Here is a 21,095-nt window from a genome sequence, read left to right as displayed (position 1 = left end):
GTTTATTTATGTCTTTGGGTCCAAGAGTTTGATCCCAGTCAATGATATATGATTCTTGGGCTGCTGGTATATGACTCTACGGAACGATAGCCTGTTCCAGGCTCCAGATACAGTAGTCAGGAAACGAAAACAACTGCGTGGGAAAAGCGAGCGGGGGCTTGGGCCGAGGCGAGGCGGGGGGAAGACCCATTTCATATATCATTTCATCGTTGATTCATTCCTCACGGGAACATTAGAACCCACAGATGACCAGCTCCCAACGTCAGTGGCTTCATAGCTCAGTTGGTTAGAGCGTCGCACTGGTATCGCGAGGTCACGGGTTCAAACCCCGTTGAAGTCCTGAATTTTTCAGGCTTCTTTACGCAATTGCAAAAATTGTGTTCATAACTGTGAGGATCATAGCTTCACTCCATTTCATACCCGCAGTTCATATATGATCCATTTGATTTCATATATTATTTCATCGATGATGCATTCCTCACGTAGACTGCAAAACAGTCGTATTTTTTGCGAACGCAAGCGACACGGTAAATGTTTGGAGCGAGTGTAGAAACGGTGAGGGAGAATGGGGAGAGACCCGTATGGCGTGTGAGGCTCGCGCGCTTCACACGCGAGGATCACGCTTATGGAGCTTCGCGCCTTCCAAAAATGGGAGAAAGCGACTGTTTTGCAGTCTGTTCCTCACGGGAACATTAGACCCACAATTACCAGCTCCCAAATGGCTCAGTTGGTTAGAGCGTTGCACCGGTATCGCGAGGTCACGGGTTGAAACCTCGTTGAAGTCCTGAAATTTTCAGGCTTTCTTATGAAATTGCAAAAATTGTGTTCATAACTGCGAGGATCATAGCTTCACTTGAGGACAAGGGTTGTAAGAGAATCTGGAAAGAAAAAGGAATGAGAACCTCTGCTGACTGGCTGCGTTATTACAACAATCTAGATGTTGTGCCTTTTATTGAAGCAGTCTGGAAGCAATGCGAGGGTGATATCTTTGCCAACGGTGTTTTTTTAACATATCTCCTACGACGGTACACTAAAGAGACGCTCCGGAGTTGTACTCGCCGGGGCCGGAAGTGCTGAAAGGCGCAGTTGTCGGGGGGCCGAGTTTACACTTTTTGCCGAAAGCACGAGGCAGGCAAAACCAAGATTCGTTCAGTCACAAATATGAAGATGCGACGGTGTGTCAAAAAGCCTTCTGAGCTACGACGCCAATGCCCTGTAGCCGAAGCACGATGTTGGGCACACTGCCGTGTGGTGAGGAGGTAGTTGCCTATTAGTCATAAACCTATTAGTAGTTGCCTATTAGTCATAAACGCCAGGGGAAGTCGACCAGTTTGCTTAGGTGGACATGGAAAAGTTCCAAAAGAGCTGTGGTCAAGGTTCGAAGAAATGCCGCCTGTAAGAGGATATAGATGTGACGAAATTTAATATATGAAAGCTATATAATATATTTAAACTGCGGAGAGAAGCAAGTTAAGATTCTGCAGATTCTGATCATCGCAGTTATTTAATCATTTAATAAAACGCTTTCTAAGCAGTAACGAAAGGAGAGCCTAACGGTAATTAATAACTGGGATGATTAGCATCTTAACTTGATTCTCTCCGCCGTTCAAATAAAAATGGCTTTCATATATTAAATTACGTCAATAGCCATACTCACCGTTAAGGCTCGTTTACACAGAGCGATTTTATCGCGCGACAAGAGCTGCGAAAAGTTCCTCTAAATTTCGAGCATGTTCGAATTTGCGGCGACAAGGCTGCGATCTGTCGCGTTACAAATCGCAGTGAAATCGCCGGCTGTTCACACGCGCGATTTGCTGTCGCCGTAAAATCGACGTTCGATCGCAGCTCATCTGTGGTTGGAAAATTTAAATAAAAAAAGAATTGTTTATAAACAGTGAAGTCTCCTATACCCTAATGAAGTTGATAAACTTCTCAGCCTGCTCCTTTGCTGGGTACCAAAACAAGAGACGTTTAAATGACTTCTTGTATTGGTGTCGTTTTTAATAGACCAAATTCAGTCCCAAACAATAGGCATCATCTCGAGGCTCTGGGGAATAAATATAAGGGTTTGTATGAGTTTATTCACCAGAACCTCGAGATAATTAAAAAAAAATCGAAAGTGGGCTATTCACGTGAGCGTGTGTCAGTTTGCTAGCTCAGAAAGGATGTTTGCCTAGAACAATAAAAATCACGGATACCTAAAGGTCCTAAAGAGACCGGAAGATACTTTTTTCCTTTCTACCAGCGAACGACTCCTGTTAGAGGATGCAATGCTGAAAATAATCAATTTTTTTCTCAGAAGTGACATTTACCTTAGTTGGTCTGATCTCTCTCTTTCTTCCGGATTTAAAAAAATATCGACCTTTAGCGAAAGGGACACGGAAACCCGTGAAATCAAGAATTTCCGAAGTCTCGTGATCGTCACCAAAAAGATACGGCGAGACACCAACAGCATGTAGGCTGGCAAATTATCAACACCAACTAGACATTTCTTTTGTCAGCGTTCCCTTAATGTTGATTATTATCTCTACTCAAGGTAAATAGCATATATAAATATCAATGCATAACTATAATGTGAGATAAAGAGGAAAAATGGCTTTTCAACGGAAGTAACTTTGTTATTTTGGGCGAGAGGAATGGGATTGACTTCCGGTGGAATGTGCACTCAACCAGCAAGAAGCCGTCGACCTTCAGCACTTTGATAAAAAGCTGTCTGTCCTGACAGTAGCTGATTGTCCTTAAACGTTGGAGCGAAATGAGTACGGTAGACACGGGTTAGCAGTCTGTAGAGTCACTTCGACAGTCTAACCTACGTTTAGACGGCAAAAGAACCCACACTAATGCGGTTACAGAGGCTGTCTTCTAATATGGAATGCATTTTGTTTCTCGTCGTAATTTTGGACTTCTCGAGTCTAGGTAAGCTCAAATTTCGTTACGATTGCCGCTTCGTCCAATTTACAAATTTCTTTCGTCGATAGGACACTTCTCTTGCCATGTAAAGTTTTCTTGAGCCTTATTTGTTGCGGTTTAAATTTGTCTTTTGAGATTGTCCGCTTGTTGAACAGATTTGTGCTCGCAGCTGCAATTGAACCTTTCAGCATTACATCCTGATATCTGAATGCTAGTAATTATGATTTCACGGGCGAGGAATTAACGGCTAACATTTCGACGTCGTTTTCTTCTTCTTCATCAGTAATAATAATCGCACTAAATATATATTTTAATTTTTTTCTCGAAGATCAGTCTTCTTGGCGCACTGAGCGATAGTTTCTCCTCTCAGCAAGCAGTCAATTTGTCAAAAGCGGGTTATGCACTTGACTTGTGCAAACAAGGCTCGTAGATCTTCACATTTCGTTGTTTATAACCAGTTGCGTGCATAGCTTGCTGTGTGTTTTCATTGCAGGTTTGTCCAGTGATCGAGGTCAACGAAGTACAGTGAGCTTACCATAGTTACTATGCAATCAATTCCAATATCTGTTTATCCATGCAATCCTTGTTACGATGCTTTCAAAAACCAATTGGTGATTTCTTTTAATAGTTATGTGCTGTTTGATTTTAATAAAGCATCAATTGTGGATTTTTTTTTAGTAAAATGTTAATGAGAATTCCGAGAAATACGCGATTGTTGAGTGTCAAATTTGCACGCGTTTCGCAACATTTTTGTGATATGATCAATATGTGCCTGATTTCGTCCTAAAAGAATATTTATTTGCATTTACCTTGAACTTACTATTTGCAGTAGCCTCCAACTGTAAAATATAACCCACATGTTAAGCTGAATTGCTCACTGATGGTTGTTATATGATACAAATAAATAAATGAATGAATAAATAAATAACCAAATAAATAAATTTCTGTTTTCCATCTGGTGGTAGTTCGCCTAATCGCCGGTATGATCTTTGCCATATAAGCCTCTGGCTTCGGTATTGACTTTGTAAACCTTAATGCGTGCTTTCTTTGTTGGAATAAAATAATTAATAAATAATACAGTGTTACAAAATCTCTATATTAGAGCAATGTGTTTGGGAAACTATGTGGTTCCTCTCCCATTATCTCATTACATTATTTAATTAACTTTGCTTTCAAGTATTGATAGTTCATATCATAACACTCATCTAGTTTAGCAATGGTAAATTTCTAGTGGGCAGGTATTTGTTCAAGATAATTACTGGTAATAAGGTGTCTTGTTTTTCCTTTTAAAATTACCTTCAAAAAAAAAAAAAAGAAACGTTTGTTTGTGTCTCTGTGAATTTATTACAGTGTAAATTAGGAAAGAAGAGATAGGCGAGAATTAAAGAAAAAGATCTTGCAACCATGCAGTCATAGAAAATTGGTTTCTTCTCTTGCAGTCAATGAAAGTCAGTTTTTACAGCCATGAGAAAACCCCTTCACCCTAAGCTGGAGACCAAAGGTTTTCCGTTGGTGTCCCTTCCATTTGGCAGGCATTCATAAGCCCTTATTACATGTAGCTATCAATGCTTTGTATTTTTGGATCATGCGTGCAAGCTGAGAAACAAGAAGTTTATTATTGATTTTAATATTTAAAATTATTTTAGAAACCTTCCTTGTTAGACAGTATAGTAACATTGGAACTTAATTATGCTTAGAGACCAGGGGCCTGTTTCTGTGACATCCTGCAACTTTCGGGCTTTTTTCGGGTATCTCAAATTCCGCTGTATCTTGAGAAGGGAGTGTTTCTTATTCATGAAACTCCACAATCATTCTGCTTCTGCGTGGTCATTTTCAAAACAGTTATGTTAAATACCAACTTAATCAAACCAAGACAGTGGATTTGCATAAAGTGCTTTACGGGTTTGAAAAGTTTTCAGGACTTTTGAGGAACATGCCAAAGGACTGTTCATATTTGGTTTATTTTTTTAAATGCAGGTTCTTTCACGTACAGTACACCTTTCTTTTGTTCATTGATTTTTGCAGTAAGTGAACTCTTCTTTCAAATATATTCTACTAAAAAACTGTTTGTTTTTGTCTATGCAGCTCAGGGAATAGATGCATCAACCTCTGAGACTAAACTTCCAAATTCTCATCTATCATCTCATTGGCCAGTTAAGCCATCTTCATTTGCCGCAGTTCCATTTACACCTAGCAGGATCTTTAATATTGTGAACACAAGAGAGGTGCGATCATCTTCAATTCCAGGGTCAAGTAGTGTAGCAAATGTCAATGAGACCTTAACAAGTCTGAAATCAGAATCTGGTTCTATGGATAACGAAAGTCAAGGAACAAATTTGACTGTCAACAGCTCGAGGATTCTAGTGCAAACCTCTGTTAGTTTAAAATCAGAAATTACATCAGGGTTTGCCCTTCGTAAAAGCTCAGCTCTTGAGACGTCTTCTGAGTTAAGAGAAAAATCAGAGCTTTTTCATATACATGCCTCTTCAAGGAGCTTGCAAAAAGATTCATCAGGTGATGTTGACACTTCTACTGTTGAAGTAAAAGAGATGTCAAAGGTGATCTTGACACAAACTCTTTTGATGAACAGTGAGCAAAACATGTTGACCACTAGCAAGGTATCTCATAGCACAACCAGCGTTCTTTGGGCTGCCACATCACATGTTGAATCATCAAGCCTTGAAGCCAAAGGTGCTCTAAGTGCTCTTACACCAAGCACACGTCGAACAAGACCTATTTCAGAGGGCGCTGTAACTCCTAGTTCAGGTAGAACACCCGACCTTGTTACATCAAGGGGTGGATCATCAATCCTTGCATCTGAACATGCATTAAGTGCAGACATTACACCAAGCACAATAACAACAGATCGCACATCGACTCGAACCATTTTAACAAGTGATGTCCAAAAAATGTTGACCAGTACTGTCACTGGTTCTGTAGCTGGTACTACAACTGTTCAGTTTTCAACATCACGTGATGATTCACCAACTACCACACCAGGAGGTGCATTGAGGACTGGCATTGCACAAACAATGCAAACAGCAGGCATGTCAAAACACACTGTTTTAATGAGCCACTTTTACACAACGTCTTCTAGTAAAATAGATATAACTCATAGCCTGATATCTCAGTTTGAAACTTCACTATTTGGTTTGACAAGCCTTACATCTGAAGCGGTGTCAAGTCCCATTGTAACAAGCACAATGCAGACAGATCTTAACCAATCACAAGTTCAGATTTCTAGCTCAGCACTCCAAAGTGATCTGTTACATGTAGGTGCCACCTTTACCAGTTTTTCAGAAGGAACTGTGATTACAAATGCATCACAATCTTTGACAGCATGGAAACCATCGCTTACCGGCAATGTGCAATCTAAGATTGCTGAAACCGGAGCAGCATCTCCAACCATTCCTGCATACAACATGTCCCTTACAGTTTTACATGGGATACAAAGAAGCATCATTCCAACCAATCAGAGTGTTAGACCACCGTTGTTTCCCTCTGCACAAGTTTCAGTATTCACCAGTGACATGAAAGTGCAGCCTTCATCCTTGCACTTGTCAAGTAGCAAGTCACTTGAAGATGTTTCTATGACTACCAACAAATCACAAATTGTAACTGTTCCTGTTTTGAGACCCGGTGGTATCGCCAGCATCATCACCTCTGCACCTTTAATCATCTCATCAGGTTTGATACAATTAATGTGGATGTAACCAGCTACATGTGCATGTATATTTATCTTGTTTAAGTCAACTCTTCTTTGATTATTATGTAGACTTTTTCTGGGATTGTGAATACTTCATTTTTCTAGGTACTGTACTGACCAGATGAATCAGTGGCCTTTGAGAAATAAATGAGATGTTTTGCAAATTTTAGATAACTATTATAATGATAGTGCTGATTATAGGAATGATAATGATGATACTAACCACTCAATCTTATGGGAGCTACCTGTAATGTAAGCACAAGTACTCCACTACTGTAATTGGGTAAACTGTAATAAGCGAATCAAATTGCATGAAATCAATGCTGGTCACATTAATTTTGTTTAGAGAGGAAAAACATCAGTAGTTAGTAGGGAGCTTATTATAAGCACGCGCGTTTTTGAGACGCGGACGGCAACAGGAAGTGAGCTGTTTTCCCCTTTAACCTGTTTTCACACAACCACATTTACATTACTAAGTACAGTGTATCTTTTCTCCATTAGAGTGATTGGTATGAAAATGTGGGAGACACCACTGTCCTGGCACGCGAAATTTTCTCTTCCGGTTGCCGTCCTCGTCTTACAAATGAGCGTGCTTAAGCTCCCTAGTGTCTCTGTTAAAAACCCTTACAGAGTGGACTCAATACACATCTGTTGTCAAGTCCAGGAATCAAACCTGGGATGCATAGGGGGAAGGTGGGTTCTCTTACCAATGCGTTTACCCTGCAAATCAGTTATTCATTTCTATTACACATACATTCTATTATGCAAACCATTCAATTTTCCTTTGTTTTAAAAGCTTCAAATTATGATCCTTATTTGTCAACAGCTTCTGTTAAAATGCCTGATTTGAATGCCTCAGTTAGTCATACAAAGACTCATCCTACCACTACACATGTTCAAGTGGCTGAAACATCATGGTATGCAAGTTCAAGTGCTGTTCCTCCTTCTACTCCACCACAAGGTAAATTTGTACACTGTATAGTACATGTATGTACCGTAAACGTCCATGTATAAGCCGCACTTTTTTGTCACAAAATTGAAGCCAAAAATCAAGGGTGCGGGTTATCCATGGATACATCTTTGTTTGGAGTTCTCAAAAACCTAATTAATCAAGGCTGTTGCCTAACAGGAGCCCGGTAGCCTGGGGCTCCCAAAGAATAGTTCTGGGCGCCTTAACTTTTGACAGTAACACCTTTCACTTCATATGTTGGGCTCCTAAGTTCTCAGCGTTTAGCTCTGAGGGCCCCTTAAAAGTTTTCTTAGGCAGCAGCCTTGTTAATATTCATAAAAATTCGTAAGATGTCAAGAAATAAACATAAAGGAACTGAGAGCATGTTGCTGTACAGTGTAGTTCATTGACTTTTTCATTCAGTGGTGGTTCCCAAAGGAGCCGTTTGTGTCTTTGAGTGTTTATCAGCGATTCTTCCTCTCCAAGAGTTCTTTCAAGCAATTAATTTTCGCTTTACTGGAACAACTAAACACCAACGTACAAGGAATCTACATTCCTCCGCACAGCTGTTTGCAGTGACGTCTGTGGCCAGTCACTTCCACGCATATCTTTTCGCCACGTGCAATAAAGTACCACAAAAATAATTTGCGAGTACTCGCGAGGTAAATGGCCAACTGTTTCGTTGTTTTTTTACCACCTTCATGGCAAATTTGTCGACTGCATTATCAGGCTCCTGCTCCTGTTCTGTCCTGAAGAATTGTAATATTTATTAATTAATGAAATAGAAACTGAAATGATTGCATCAATGCACATGCTTTCTGTGTTATGCCCAGACGATGGCCAGTCCCTGGCCCAGACTCCTCTCAACATCTAAAGCTTGGCTACTAAGCACTTGTTTGTTTGTCTTTTTAATGCCAAAGGAATTTCAAGTTTGTGGCATGTTTCAAAGTGATAATCTTGAAAAAATCGGATTGAAGGAGCATTTTAAGTTAAAGATTGTGTAAAAGAAGGTACTACAAATGAAATTTCGCTTTCTTTAGACTTGATAGTTGTGGAAGATAGCCACAACTTCTATGTCAGTGTTTCGAAACCTTGATTGTTTGTCCTTCGTTGTTTGTAGCAATACAACTCTACTGAAACTTCAAACTGTATTGTTTTCATTTTTTTCCAAAATCTGCACTTCCAAATCGGGGGTGCGGCTTATCTACGGATGCGGCTTATACACCGAGGCAAAGACGAAAGCAACCGAATGCTGCGGCCGACTTAATTGCGGTAATGTGCCGCAAGAAAACAATGGTACTTTGCAAAGCATTGTTTAATGTTATCACACCTAGCTCCCTAAGGTAAAGAATGAATATCCAAACTGTTTGTCACAGCACCGACGCAACACAATGCACTATCATGAAAGCCTGTTATGTTTGTCTGATTTCGCCGTGACAGCTGAGAGCAGAGAATGTTGATAACCTTTCATCGTGCCTAATTCTTACATCTTTACATGTATGTTTAATAATAATTTGTAAGTTTTTCGCTATTATCATGATGAACAGTTCTCCCAAAGGGGCAAAAGGACATTTCTTTAAAAAAAAAACTGTATGGATTATGTGTAACTTAAGTTGCCTCCAGTGCAGTCCGACAAATGCACAGTCCAATAGTTTCGAGCGGTACTGTACAGTGTATCAGCAGGCAGGTACAAAAGTCAAACTGGATCAACTTGGATTGCTCACCTTGGATTGATGTGGTAAAAAATTAATGGTTAAGCCTCGAGAAATCTCCCTGACACTAATCTTTAAGCTATCCGTGGTGAAATCGGGGTAAACGTAGAATGGTTTTGGCTTAGAAAACCATTTCTCGCTTGATCCGAGGTGATTTGAGTTAAACGTCCTACTTTTGTACATGTACATGTAGCTGCCCAATATCATCACCGTTTTGTGTAAAACAAACCAAGACATAAACAAGTTGATTTTCACACACTCAAATTAAAAATAATTGATGTTAAAAAAAGTCAGGGAGAGTAACTCTGAAACAAAGTCAGCTCTTCAGTACTTTTGCCTCAGCTTATACATTGTACAATATGTGTTCATACGCAGTGCTCCTACATGTAAGTTCAATTAGGGTTTCAGTTTTCTGTCTTGTGCCCCACAAGTTAGAAGAAGTCAATGAAAGAATCTTTGCATGTCAAGGCTTTAAATGATGTCATCAGAACACTTACCGTACATTCAATAATGCACAACCGAAACGAAAAAATAAGTCATTACTTGTCAGCAGCATTTTGAGGATTAAGTAAATACAGCTGTACAGTAATTATTGAAAATTCATGGGAAATCTCCGATTGGAAGCTGTTCTTGAAACACAAAATACAAGTCAGTGAAAAGGTACTGTACATGTACTTCAAAATGCAAAAAGCCATTGTAATAATTTTTTGGCAAGGATCTCATGGATATACACACCAACCATAACTCTGAAAAAATGACCATTCTAAACCAGTTTCTAGTACTAAATATTGCTCTAGCAATATTAAAGATAAACGAAAGCTTAGACCTAATCACTGAAATGGGCACTTAGACTTAATCTGTAAAATGAGAGTTTAACCTAGGGAACTCGTGGTGGGTATATCCATGAGATCTTTTCCTGTATTGTGGCTGTTTACTTCATACATGAAGGCACTTTAAACAACTGAATGAGCATGCACCTATGCCAAACACTGCTGACCACTCTTAGATGATCAACGGGCCCTGAGACCACGTCCACTCTTTGTTAATGCGCCGATTAAATCGAACCTTCAACGTTCCCCCTGGGCAAACCACGGGCATTTGACTATCCTCTGTGCCGGGGGAGTGGGGAATTTGACCTTTGCCAGTGTGGGGTGGGGAAAATTGAACCGGAACTGTTTGGTTTCAAATCATTTTTTTTTCGGGCGCCGAAGTCGCTAACATCAATAAAACATGTGTTCGGACGACATGGAGGAGTTTAAAGAAAGAGATGTAGCATTTGTGAGCTGTTGAAGTTTCGAGTTGATTGGCGCATAAAGTTCATTTAACATGGCTCGAAATAGTTTCTCCTTTTTTCACGGAAATAAACATATTCTGCCCTTAGATACAGTTAGGGTAATCATATCAAGATGAAATTTGGCCATGGTATTACATACCCATCATAGATTTTCCTTCAAAATAACGTTACTATCGCAACGATATGAGGCATTTCTTTGAGCCTTAAAATCAAGATATAGATGTATTCTCTTTTTTGAAAAAACGGGACTGTGAAATCTTCCTATTCTGGGTTACCATACAATGTATAATTTAACAAATAATCTCTAAAATATTTAAAATTCAACAAAATCTGTAGGTCAGTTTTTCAGAAAAATCAGTTTTTTTTAAATTAGTCGCTAATACTTTCTTTTTTCACGTACAGAATTTTTTAAAATTTGAAAGACAAACGTTTTGAATTAATCTAAGCTGGCATGCAAAAAAATGAAAAACATTCACCGTCCAGAAGCAGAGATATAATTGAGTAAAGTTGCAAAATCAGGAAAAACAACTGGGTGTCACCTGCTCATTCGAGTGAATGCGTCAGTGAAGTTACAGGCCAACGCAAACAGATTTAAGTGACCATTAAACTGTTTGTGTACAATTTTCGTAGTTTTCGTGAATAGCAGATGTCTGACTATCTATATTCCATATGTATAGGAATGAGAAGAAGGGTGAATGAAATTAGTCAAAAGTGGTATTTGTTTATTTCTGGCAATCCATGTTGAATCATGAGCTGCCCATAGCTTTCAGAATTGCGTGTGTGGCTTACTCGTTCGCGCTCAGCCGGAAACCCTTTCCAGCCTCTTTAACTGCATCAAAATACCTTATCCCATTGATCCCTCAGTTGCCCTAGACGAGTAAAGTTGTCTGGCATTAGACAGAGTAAAATCTGTTAAATCTCACTCCCAGGAGTGAATGGGTTAATTAAGGGCAATCTGTTCTTGACATTAATTTAATATTATATATTAGGATATTTTATTTTATTTTGTTTTATTTTATTAAAAACTGATCTATGGATATCATATCAGATTTCCAGCATTTTCATTTGCTCGCCGAACACAGGCTATCAGTTCATAGACCTGCTGTACCTACAGTAGTATGGTCAAGGAATGTTCAGCTCTGAGAAAAAGTGGCCGACAAAAGCTGTAGAATAACAATCCTTAGTCCTTGGGTTTTTTAATTTACCGTAAACGTCCATGTATAAGCCGCACTTTTTTTCACAAAATTGAAGCCATAAATCAAGGGTGCGGCTTATCCATGGATACATCTGTGTTTGGAGTTTTAAAAAACCTAATTAATATTCATACAACTTCTTAAGATCTCAGTAAAGAAACATAAAAGAAACTGAGAGCATGTTGCTGTTGTTCATTGACTTTTTAATGAGTGGTGGCTGCTAAAGGAACTGTTTGTGTCTTCAAGTGTTTATCGGCGAATCTTGCTCTCCAAGAGTTCTTTCAAGCGATTAATTTTCGCTTTAATCGAACAAGTAAACACCAACCTACAAGGAATCTACATTCCTCCGCACAGCTGTTTGCAGTGACGTCTTCGGCCAGTCATTTCCACGCATATCTTTCCGCCATGTGCGATAAAATACCACAACATTTGCGAGTACTCGCGAGGTAAATGGCCCACTGTTTCGTTGTCCATGACCTTCTCGGCAAATTTGTCGACTGCATTATCAAGCTCCTGTTCTGCATGAATTTTCTCGCCTCTTGCGGGTACATCTTTATAGACGTGGTCATGATACTGAGACCCTGGCCTAGACTCCTCCCCACATTTAAAGCTTGGCTACTAAGCACTCATTCGTTTTGTTTCAAATATCGAAGGAATTTCAACTTTATGGGGAAACCTTGATTGTTTGTCCTTGTTGGCTTATAGCAATAGACCATTACTGGAAATTCAAACTTTGTTGTATGACATTTTTTTCCAAAATCTGCGCTTGTAAATTCGGGGTGCGGCTTATCTACGGATGCGGCTTATTCATGGACGTTTACGGTAACCCTTTCACTCCTGTAAGGGCCACTGAGACTTACAGATTTTACTCTGTCTAATGCCAGACGATTTTACTCGTCAATGGGGAACCCCACAGGAGTGAAAGGGTTATACAAGCAAGAATCTGTTTGGAATTCTGTCTTTCTTTTGCTACATGTACAGTGTTCAGTGTAATAAGACCGGTCAGTGTAAAATGCAGACTGAAGTTATAATGTAACTGTTGAAAAAGCCCAAACCCTTTAGGAATGCTAACAGTTAAGCTTAAATATTGTTTTAGGCCTAATTAGGCCTAAGGTTAGCATTTCTAAGGGGTTTGGGCTTTTTCAACAGTTACATTATAACCTCAGTCTGCATTATACCCCTGGTCTGCAGTCTGCATTTTTACACTGACCGGTAATAAGACTGCTGATCACCATCTTGGATCATCAGTCATTTTGGTTGAATTCAAACAAAAGAAGGTTGAAGGAAAGCTCATTAAGCTTGCTGCTTTATAGGTTTTTTCGTTCTGTGTGACTGTTTTGAGCTTACAGTTATTCTGTTTTTCAACTTGTTTACCTTCAAAATTTTTACAGAATACAATGTGTTTATTTTTCCCTTTCAGATGAACTAGATGCTCCAGTCATTCAAAGTGTGGCTGTGTTATCAGCTCACAGTGTTCTTCTTAAATGGAATGCAACAAATATAGAATTCATTGCAAACTTTTCCATTGAAGTTAGTAATGATTCTGTGACTTGGATACCAGCCATTTGCAACAATTCCTTGGTGCAGGGAGCATGCATACTGAGGCTGACTGAAGCAGTGGTCCTTTGGCTAAAGCCTTATACTAATTATACACTCAGAGTAATGGCAAGAAGTCCATTCAGGAACAGTAATTACAGCTCAGAGAGTCCATTGGTTTTGACTGGTGAGGCAGGTATGTTGGCTAGTAATAGGGGGTAGTTTCTAAAGAAACTGTGGTGCTGCGTCGGTGGGGAGGTAGTATACAAAAATTTGGTTTCATCAACGGAGTCGATAATGTAAATTGGCCACCTTACAGAGATTCGAAAAGCTGACGTTTCGAGCGTTAGCCCCTCGTCAGAGCGAATCATGGATTTGCATTGGATTCGCTCTGACGAAGGGCTAACGCTTGAAACGTCAGTTTTTAAAATCTCTGTACGGTGGCCAATTTACATTATCAACTCTGTTGATAAAAACAAATTTTTTTATATGTTGGCTGACTTTGAGAAACCCAAGATACACTGACCAGCTGTAGCTTAACCCTTTGACTCCAAAGCAGGCTTGAACCGGCCATACTTAGTATTTTTACTCTGTCTAATGCCAGATGATTTTACTTGTCAATGGGGAACCCCTCCGGGGGAGTCATTGAGTTAAGCAGTCTTACTGTAGTTCAGCTTTTGTTCACATTTGCAATTACATTTACATGTACCAGTACAAATGTGTCATCAAGTACATGTATACTACCTAACGTAGAGGAATTAAAAAAAAGCTTCATTGTAGGGGGGTGACATCAATTCCGACACAGAATCAAAAAGGTACATGTACCGTACTTATTCAGCTATAAGCCGAGCGATTATTGCACAAATCCACACTCAATTTGGGCAAATTTGAAGCCATACACTGTAGAAGGGGTCTCGGCTTGTAGCCGAGTAGTTTTGATAACAAGAATTTTCTCAGCAAATTAAAACAGTAACAAATGAACATGTATTCACTTACAAGGCGAGCTAAATTACTTGTAAAATGAAGAGAAGTTGTTGTTGGTTATGGACTTTTATTATTTGGTGGTTCGTAAAGTAGCCGTTCGTGATGTTGTGTGATCGGGATCAATCATCATTGCTCGTCTTCTTCCTCCCTGTCTGTCTCAAATTTGTTGTCCATTTCCTTGTCTTCTCTATTATTTTTCTTCTGTTACACACTGATCCTTTGTTCTGAGTTTTACACAAAGCTGCCTTTTCATCTACATGCAAGTGACTATGAATACATCCCTTCAATAATAATCAGCCTGTGATAGTTGCATGTATTTTATGTGTTGATGACAGCTCCGTCAGGTTCTCCAGAAATAACAGTAGTCTACAGCATAAGCTCTACTGAAATCTTTGTGGCTTGGAAACCACCGCCTCCAGTAACACTCAATGGAAAGTTACGGGCATACCAGGTACAAATAACAGAAGAAATGACACCACCAACTTCTGCACCAACTGAGGGCCCTGCCATTGAAGTTATTCAACAAGGTGGTGAGCCTGTGCTCCTGGGCGTAGGGCTAAACCTATCATACCAAATTGGTCAACTGAAGAAGTGGACAAACTATGAAGTTAAAGTAAGAGCACTCACTGTTGCTCCAGGTCCATTCAGTGAAGAGGTTACTGTGCACACAGATGAGGATGGTGAGTGGGATTATGAATAATCCTTTTTTAAATGTGTGCAGCTCTTTGCTTCAAATTTTAATCTTTGCATGACTTTAGCTGCACTGCTTTCCAAGGGTAGCTTGTTTCAATTAACACAGGCCCTCTAAAGTTCCAATAATATTAACTTTTAAATTCATAGAGTTAAAATATTCCCCTTGGAAAGTGTAAATAGCGTAAGAGTGTTAAATAAAAAGTAAAAACCTCATTAGAAATTTTTTTTTCAATGATGAGCTGCATTATGCAGAACTTTGTTTACTTTAATTTTAGAAAAGAACTACGTAGAGATGGGTGTGACCAAATCTTGCAGTCTCGCACATGTACCTAAAATTAATTATATATATTGTGAGATTCCATTCTGAAGTTACAGCTGTACACACGAAAAGTCATGTACAGCAAGAACTCTTGGATGAATTAGAAAGTGCTTTTTTGTGTCATTAACTCATTTTTCTTTGAATACTTGCAGTCCCAAGTCAACCAGTTCTAGTGGAGGCAACAACTGTGAATTCTACTTCAATTTTTGTAAACTGGACAGAACCAGAAGAGATGAATGGCATTTTCTTGAAATATGAGGTACTGCAACTTGCATGTACTTGTAATGCTGTTACAGTAGTGCAAACACCATTTCATTATGATGAAGTACAAAAAAATTAAATTGTTGAGGTTGGGGATCCAAGGTGATATGGTACAGTGAATTTTTTTAAATTGAACTCAGAAATGAAAGGGAAGGATCTCTAGCCGGGCCGCTCTAGCCACCGAGTTACCAAAGAGGTCAATGAAGGGCAACCCCTTCAGGGTTATCTGTGTGCTTTGACTTGTCATGTAGTCACATGGTCAAATTAATAATGGCATTGATGCCATATAACTGCACCACACAGCCACATTAACAACACAAATACGGTCAATTGAACAGTAGCTTAGGAATGAGGACCTAGAAGGTGATGAAACCTGGGCAATAAGGAGGTACTGTACATGTACAGTACATGAAGTCTGGGTAACCTAGCATTCGGCAATCACCATGGGATTAAAAATAATCAGTGGGTAGTTGTTGGCAATGGTTCAGTGGAGATTGTTTTAATTTAGTAGAATTAGCAGTCTCAGGGACACCATTTAAGAGCCAATTGCAGAATGCAAACTACTGTACAAAGGGCTCTTCCAAGTGTGTTACATGTAACTGTGTACTTTATTCTGCTTCATAAATGTCATGAATGCTTAACCATAGTCAACATGACAGTGGTCACCTGGAAAACGGCTTTTCCTTTGGGTATTCTTTATATAATGTTATTCTCTACAGGTTGTTCTCATACAATGTACTTACTAACCTTATAAAACCACCCCAAATGTCCCACACATGTGGTACAACTAAGCCATGCCAGAGTGCTCAAACTAGCGAGCTAGTGAGCATGCGCAATTGCTAGCGCCAATGACTCATCCTAGTAGAGTGCTCAATTTGGACATGATGCCAAAGAGCTATATCTAACTGCAGACAATACAGTTTCGGCCTTCTGGGCCTCATCAGTGCAGTGCTGATATCTAGGATGGAGGTTAAGCTTAGAAAGCCACCCCAAATGTCCCACACATGTGGTACATCTAAGCCATGCCAGAGTGCTCAAACATGTGTACATGTATATATACTAGGCCTAGTTGTCTCACCCACACATCCCACTTGTTGAAAGACTGATGTTCAAAAACTAATTCAGATGAAAATTAAGGTTCAAAGACAACATAGGTATCAATCAATAATTAACAATTATTCCATGAGCGCACGTTGGATATGAGATGGTAAATAGCCAACGAGGCGCGTAGCGCCGAGTTGGCTATAACCAGTCTCATATCCAACAAGCGCGAATGGAATAATTGTTTTATTAAATTCCTTTAAACTCCAAAAGTTTAGAAAGTACGAAATACGAACGAAAAAAGCGAGTAAATCCGAGCGAAATCAAAAAAACTTGATGAGAACCGATGCGATGTCGTGTAACACCTTGTGGTCAGACAGACGCAGGCTCGTCACAAAAACATTTCTTACTTTTTCGCGTACTTCTAATTTCTAATTTCGCACTTCTAATTTAACCCAGCTGTCCAGAAATTTTTTTTTTTTTTTTTTGCTTTCTTCAGAGAGAAATTTCGCTTTCCGGCTAAAAAGCTTTTAGCTTGGCAACACTTAGATCAATCATTTACCATATAAGGTCAAACCAAGGTATATGAGCTGATAACCGAGATTGAGTGAACCAATCAGAGCACGAGAATTGCATTATCCCAGGTTGAGAATTTAATAATAGCCATTAATTAACAACATCATACAACTTAATACAAATCAAAACTAAGTGTGAAAGAGAATACAATTCAGTTCCCATTCGGGAACAAGGGGTGGGGATTTGACAATTCTTAAAAATTTTCAATCAAATCCCCCAGGGTAGGAAACTAACATCAATCAAAAGTTTCAAAAAAAGCCCCACCGTGGTGCAAAGAATCTAAACAAACAATACTATAATAGCACATAACACTTCTACTCTGTGAAATGTTTCGTGCAACTTGTCTCGCAATGTGTTGGCGACATTGTGGCGGGACAAGTTGAAGGAAACATTTCACAGTGTAACATACCCTGTAACGGCCAAAATCGTTGCGAAACAAGTTACAAGAGCCGTTGCAAGGTTCTACTTTTCGCGCAACTTGTCTCGCAACGATTTTGGCCATTGCAGGGTATGTTACACTGTGACATGTTTCGTGCAACTTGTCTCGCCACAATGTCGCCAAAACATTGCGAGAAAAGTTGCACGAAACATTTCACAGTGTAACGGCATCTTTATACATGCATTATTATTATGATGTTGCTCATCAGCTGAGAACAAGGCACTTAAGAGTGTACATGTACGTGGCCACTGACAAAACGTTACAAATATCACTTTGCTCGAATGACAACTTTTGCTTAGGCTCTTGGAAAGTCAGTTACCATTTTGAAGATCACAACTGTAACCCATTTGTTCAAACTCCATTTTCACAAACAGGATGTATTATGACGTCTGTGCATCTTTTCAAATTAAGGTACGATATGCCAGGAAAGATTCCGTCGGGCAAGAAGTCACAAGAAGAATTCAGCATCCCAAGAGTATTTTGCTCTCCTCACTCAATCCCTACACTGTTTATGTAATTAACGTCAGTGCTTTCACAAGGAAGGGAGAAGGTATTCGAAACACTGTGGAGGAACAGACAGATGAAGGAGGTATAATATAAAAGAGATACATGTAAATACATGTAGTTATTTTACTTTGTTGTGAACAGTTTTCATACACCACATCAAGTTCTTTGCCTCCAGTTTGCCATTCGTAACATTATGCTGCACGCTAAACTTTGTAGGCAGGGCCTTTGCCTTGGTTATATGTACATTGTATGTAATCTTATGATCCCTAGATGCACTCAACTGCAGATGGTGTCAAATAACGCCTGTGCTGAACAGGTCTTTAGCTCTTTCCAGTTATTATGAACATTATGGGAAGTGGTTATGGGCAAGGCAAATAATTAAAGTGCAGCTTTCATGCGCCAAATCTTGTCTGGTTTGAAAGTTGGCCCTTCAAGAAGTCCCTCCCTCAACCTTTTTCTTTTGCCCCACATCAAAGAGTTGTTCCAGGTCAGTTTTGCTCAGGGTTTTTCCTGGCCATTTGTTGTTTCACTATTCCCATGTTTGCTCAGTCTTCTGCATGAAAATTTGATGTCATTGTAATCCTTATACATGTACACGTAGTTGTATGCAGATCATTTGTTCAACTGTAATTTGATTAGACATCCAGTTTCCACACTTTTTCTTGTTCGTCTAGGAACATTTATATGAGGTTAAACGAAGTTTAACAAAGTAAACAACTAGGAGCGACTGCAGCGTATTGGTCAGTGGTTGTAGTATACTGGCGCATGGGTGGAATACCTCGTGCTTTGGGCTGTATCGCTTATTTATCAGTGTGGCGGGAAGTAGGAGCATTGTGTGGAGCGTTTAGCGGTTTTTTTTTTTTTTTTTTTCTGCTTTCCACTGTGTATCAGTGTGACGGGTGCCCATTCTTCTCGGGGGCGTGGGGGCTCATGGCTGGGTTGTCAGGTTTTGCCAGCCATCGGTGCAGTCTCCATCTTGGAGCTGGCTGCCAATAGTGGAAGCTCCAGGATGTTTCGGGCACCCAACCTCCAAAGAGCGACGATGTTTTTTATTTTAAATTAAACCTTTCTTTTCTTGCAGAGCCTTCAGCACCACAAAATCTCTCCACCAAGGGACATATCACGGCAACCAAAATTCGTGTGTCATGGCAGCAACCCCTGTATCCAAATGGCATAATCAGATACAAATTGTCATTTGCATCTGACCCAGAAACGTCCTTTAAGCTTATTTACTTTGGCGAAAGCACTCAGTATCTGGTGTCTAACCTTAAACCTTTCACGAAGTACAGATTTGAATTATTGGCCTTTAATTTGAAATACAACCTGTCAAGTCCGCCCATTGGTGCTATGGAAACTACAGATCAAGACAGTAAGTCCTTCTGAGGGTGAAAATCATTATTTATATAATGTAGCAACATCACGCATGTTCAAGATTGCAAGTCATGCGATGCACGCCGATTTCGCTGCGTGTCACAAAATACTCTCTTACCCTTTTTGTACACTTAAGAAGTGTACAAATGTAAACACAGTTACAAAAACTTTGAGCTTAAAATGAGACAAACGGCATCGCTAACCGTATAATGCTGCAAACACGCTGTTAACCCACATAATTAAATGGATGATGTGACGCCATTTTAGATAATTTCATTCCACACAGTTGAAGCTCGCAAAATAGAATGAAGTGTCGCAATAGACACATGAAACTGTAGAACAACATGTATCTAATGCAAAGAAGCCAAAAAGATCAGTGGATGAACAAAGCATTGCAAGATTGTAACACGTTACATTTGGGTAGTTTTCAAACCATCACAACTCTCCAGTGGGTAAAGATTGTTTTTGTTCAGAATCAGCTTGTTTGTGATGTTACGATAATTTTATCTGTGAAGGAATTTTGAGTTGAAAACGCGTGGCTCTCCTGTCAGTGTCACTGCAGATTGCAGACCAAGCATAATGAAGCAGCTTCTATTTCCAAAACGATGGAATTACCTGGTGATAAATAACCTCGTCTAGGAGAGTGGAGTTTTGGTCAACCTCAAGAGTTGGACGATTGCGATCTTTGTGTTGAATTCGCACATTTCTTGTCAAACTTTATAACACTTGAAAGAAAACAAAACTAGCAAAAAAAAAAAAAACAAAAAAAAAAAAACGGTGTCTTTCTATCACTTCGACGGTCCTTTGTTTCGCGAGTTGTTAGTAAACACGCAAGGTAACGTGATCACAGGCGCGCCGCCGAATCCGATGTGACTTTCGATTTTGCGATTTACATGTGCAGTCAAAAGCACAATAGAAAAGTTGAACGTAGCAAAAATCGCCCAAATTGTTTTTCGCTTATGGTAACTTCTTATATTCACGGGAAAATATATATGTTGTTTTTATGTCGCAAATTTTGTTGCTGTTGGCAAAATATCTTATTCTCGATCGACACTTCCTAAAAACTCCCCTCTGCTCTTCCTAAAAACTGTATATCCTTTTTTATTTACTTTTGCATCAATATTTGTTTGCATAAAGCACTCTAACAAAGTCTGTACAGACTTAACTGATTTGAGTGTAATGTGAAGTGCCAAGTTTCTACCCCATATGAACCATGTGAGCGTTAGCCCTACTTATAGAAATGGGCCCACACAAGGACAGAGAAGAACTCTGACCAGTGTGGGAATTGAACTCTGACCAGGGTGGGAATCTGTACCTTGCTTATTTCGCATTTTTGTGCGTTAAAGTACAATTTCCGGTGCTATGTTTCTGACAGCAAGTCGTACATTTTGAAGTCTCCAATCCAGATAAGAACCAAATGTATTGAGTAACTTGAGACAAAAGTCGCCCCAGCCCTTGATGACACTGCTGAGATACGAAGGTGAATGTGTGAGGAGTTAGCTTTTTATTCAATGTTATTTGTGATTGCTCCAGTCCCTTCATGCCCTCCACGGCATGTGCTTGCATTAACAAACTCATCGACATCTATCATCCTGGGCTGGCTG

The 21,095-nt window shown here is 39.5% G+C and overlaps 1 protein-coding gene and 1 non-coding gene across 2 annotated transcripts in view; both read left to right on the top strand.

Annotated features, from left to right (window-relative positions):
* Window positions 1-267: 267 nt before the first annotated feature.
* On the top strand, window positions 268-340 carry Trnat-ggu (transfer RNA threonine (anticodon GGU)). Its single transcript has one exon. It is a non-coding gene; the product is annotated as a tRNA-Thr (tRNA).
* Window positions 341-2,672: 2,332 nt separating this feature from the next.
* The window catches only part of LOC137967856 (receptor-type tyrosine-protein phosphatase F-like), a 71,062-nt gene continuing 52,639 nt past the window's right edge, over window positions 2,673-21,095 (top strand). The window contains exons 1-8 of the mRNA XM_068814453.1: window positions 2,673-2,916; window positions 4,996-6,597; window positions 7,443-7,577; window positions 13,185-13,496; window positions 14,620-14,964; window positions 15,449-15,555; window positions 18,025-18,202; window positions 19,202-19,489. Of these exons, the coding sequence (XP_068670554.1) occupies window positions 2,841-2,916; window positions 4,996-6,597; window positions 7,443-7,577; window positions 13,185-13,496; window positions 14,620-14,964; window positions 15,449-15,555; window positions 18,025-18,202; window positions 19,202-19,489 (3,043 nt within the window). The 5' untranslated portion in view covers window positions 2,673-2,840. The remainder of the gene's footprint in view (window positions 2,917-4,995; window positions 6,598-7,442; window positions 7,578-13,184; window positions 13,497-14,619; window positions 14,965-15,448; window positions 15,556-18,024; window positions 18,203-19,201; window positions 19,490-21,095) is intronic.

Source organism: Montipora foliosa, chromosome 8 (genome assembly GCF_036669935.1).
Source record: "Montipora foliosa isolate CH-2021 chromosome 8, ASM3666993v2, whole genome shotgun sequence".
Taxonomy (NCBI): domain Eukaryota; kingdom Metazoa; phylum Cnidaria; class Anthozoa; order Scleractinia; family Acroporidae; genus Montipora; species Montipora foliosa.
The sequence above is the reverse complement of the archived record's forward strand: the minus strand, read 5'-3'. Positions and strand labels throughout refer to the sequence as shown.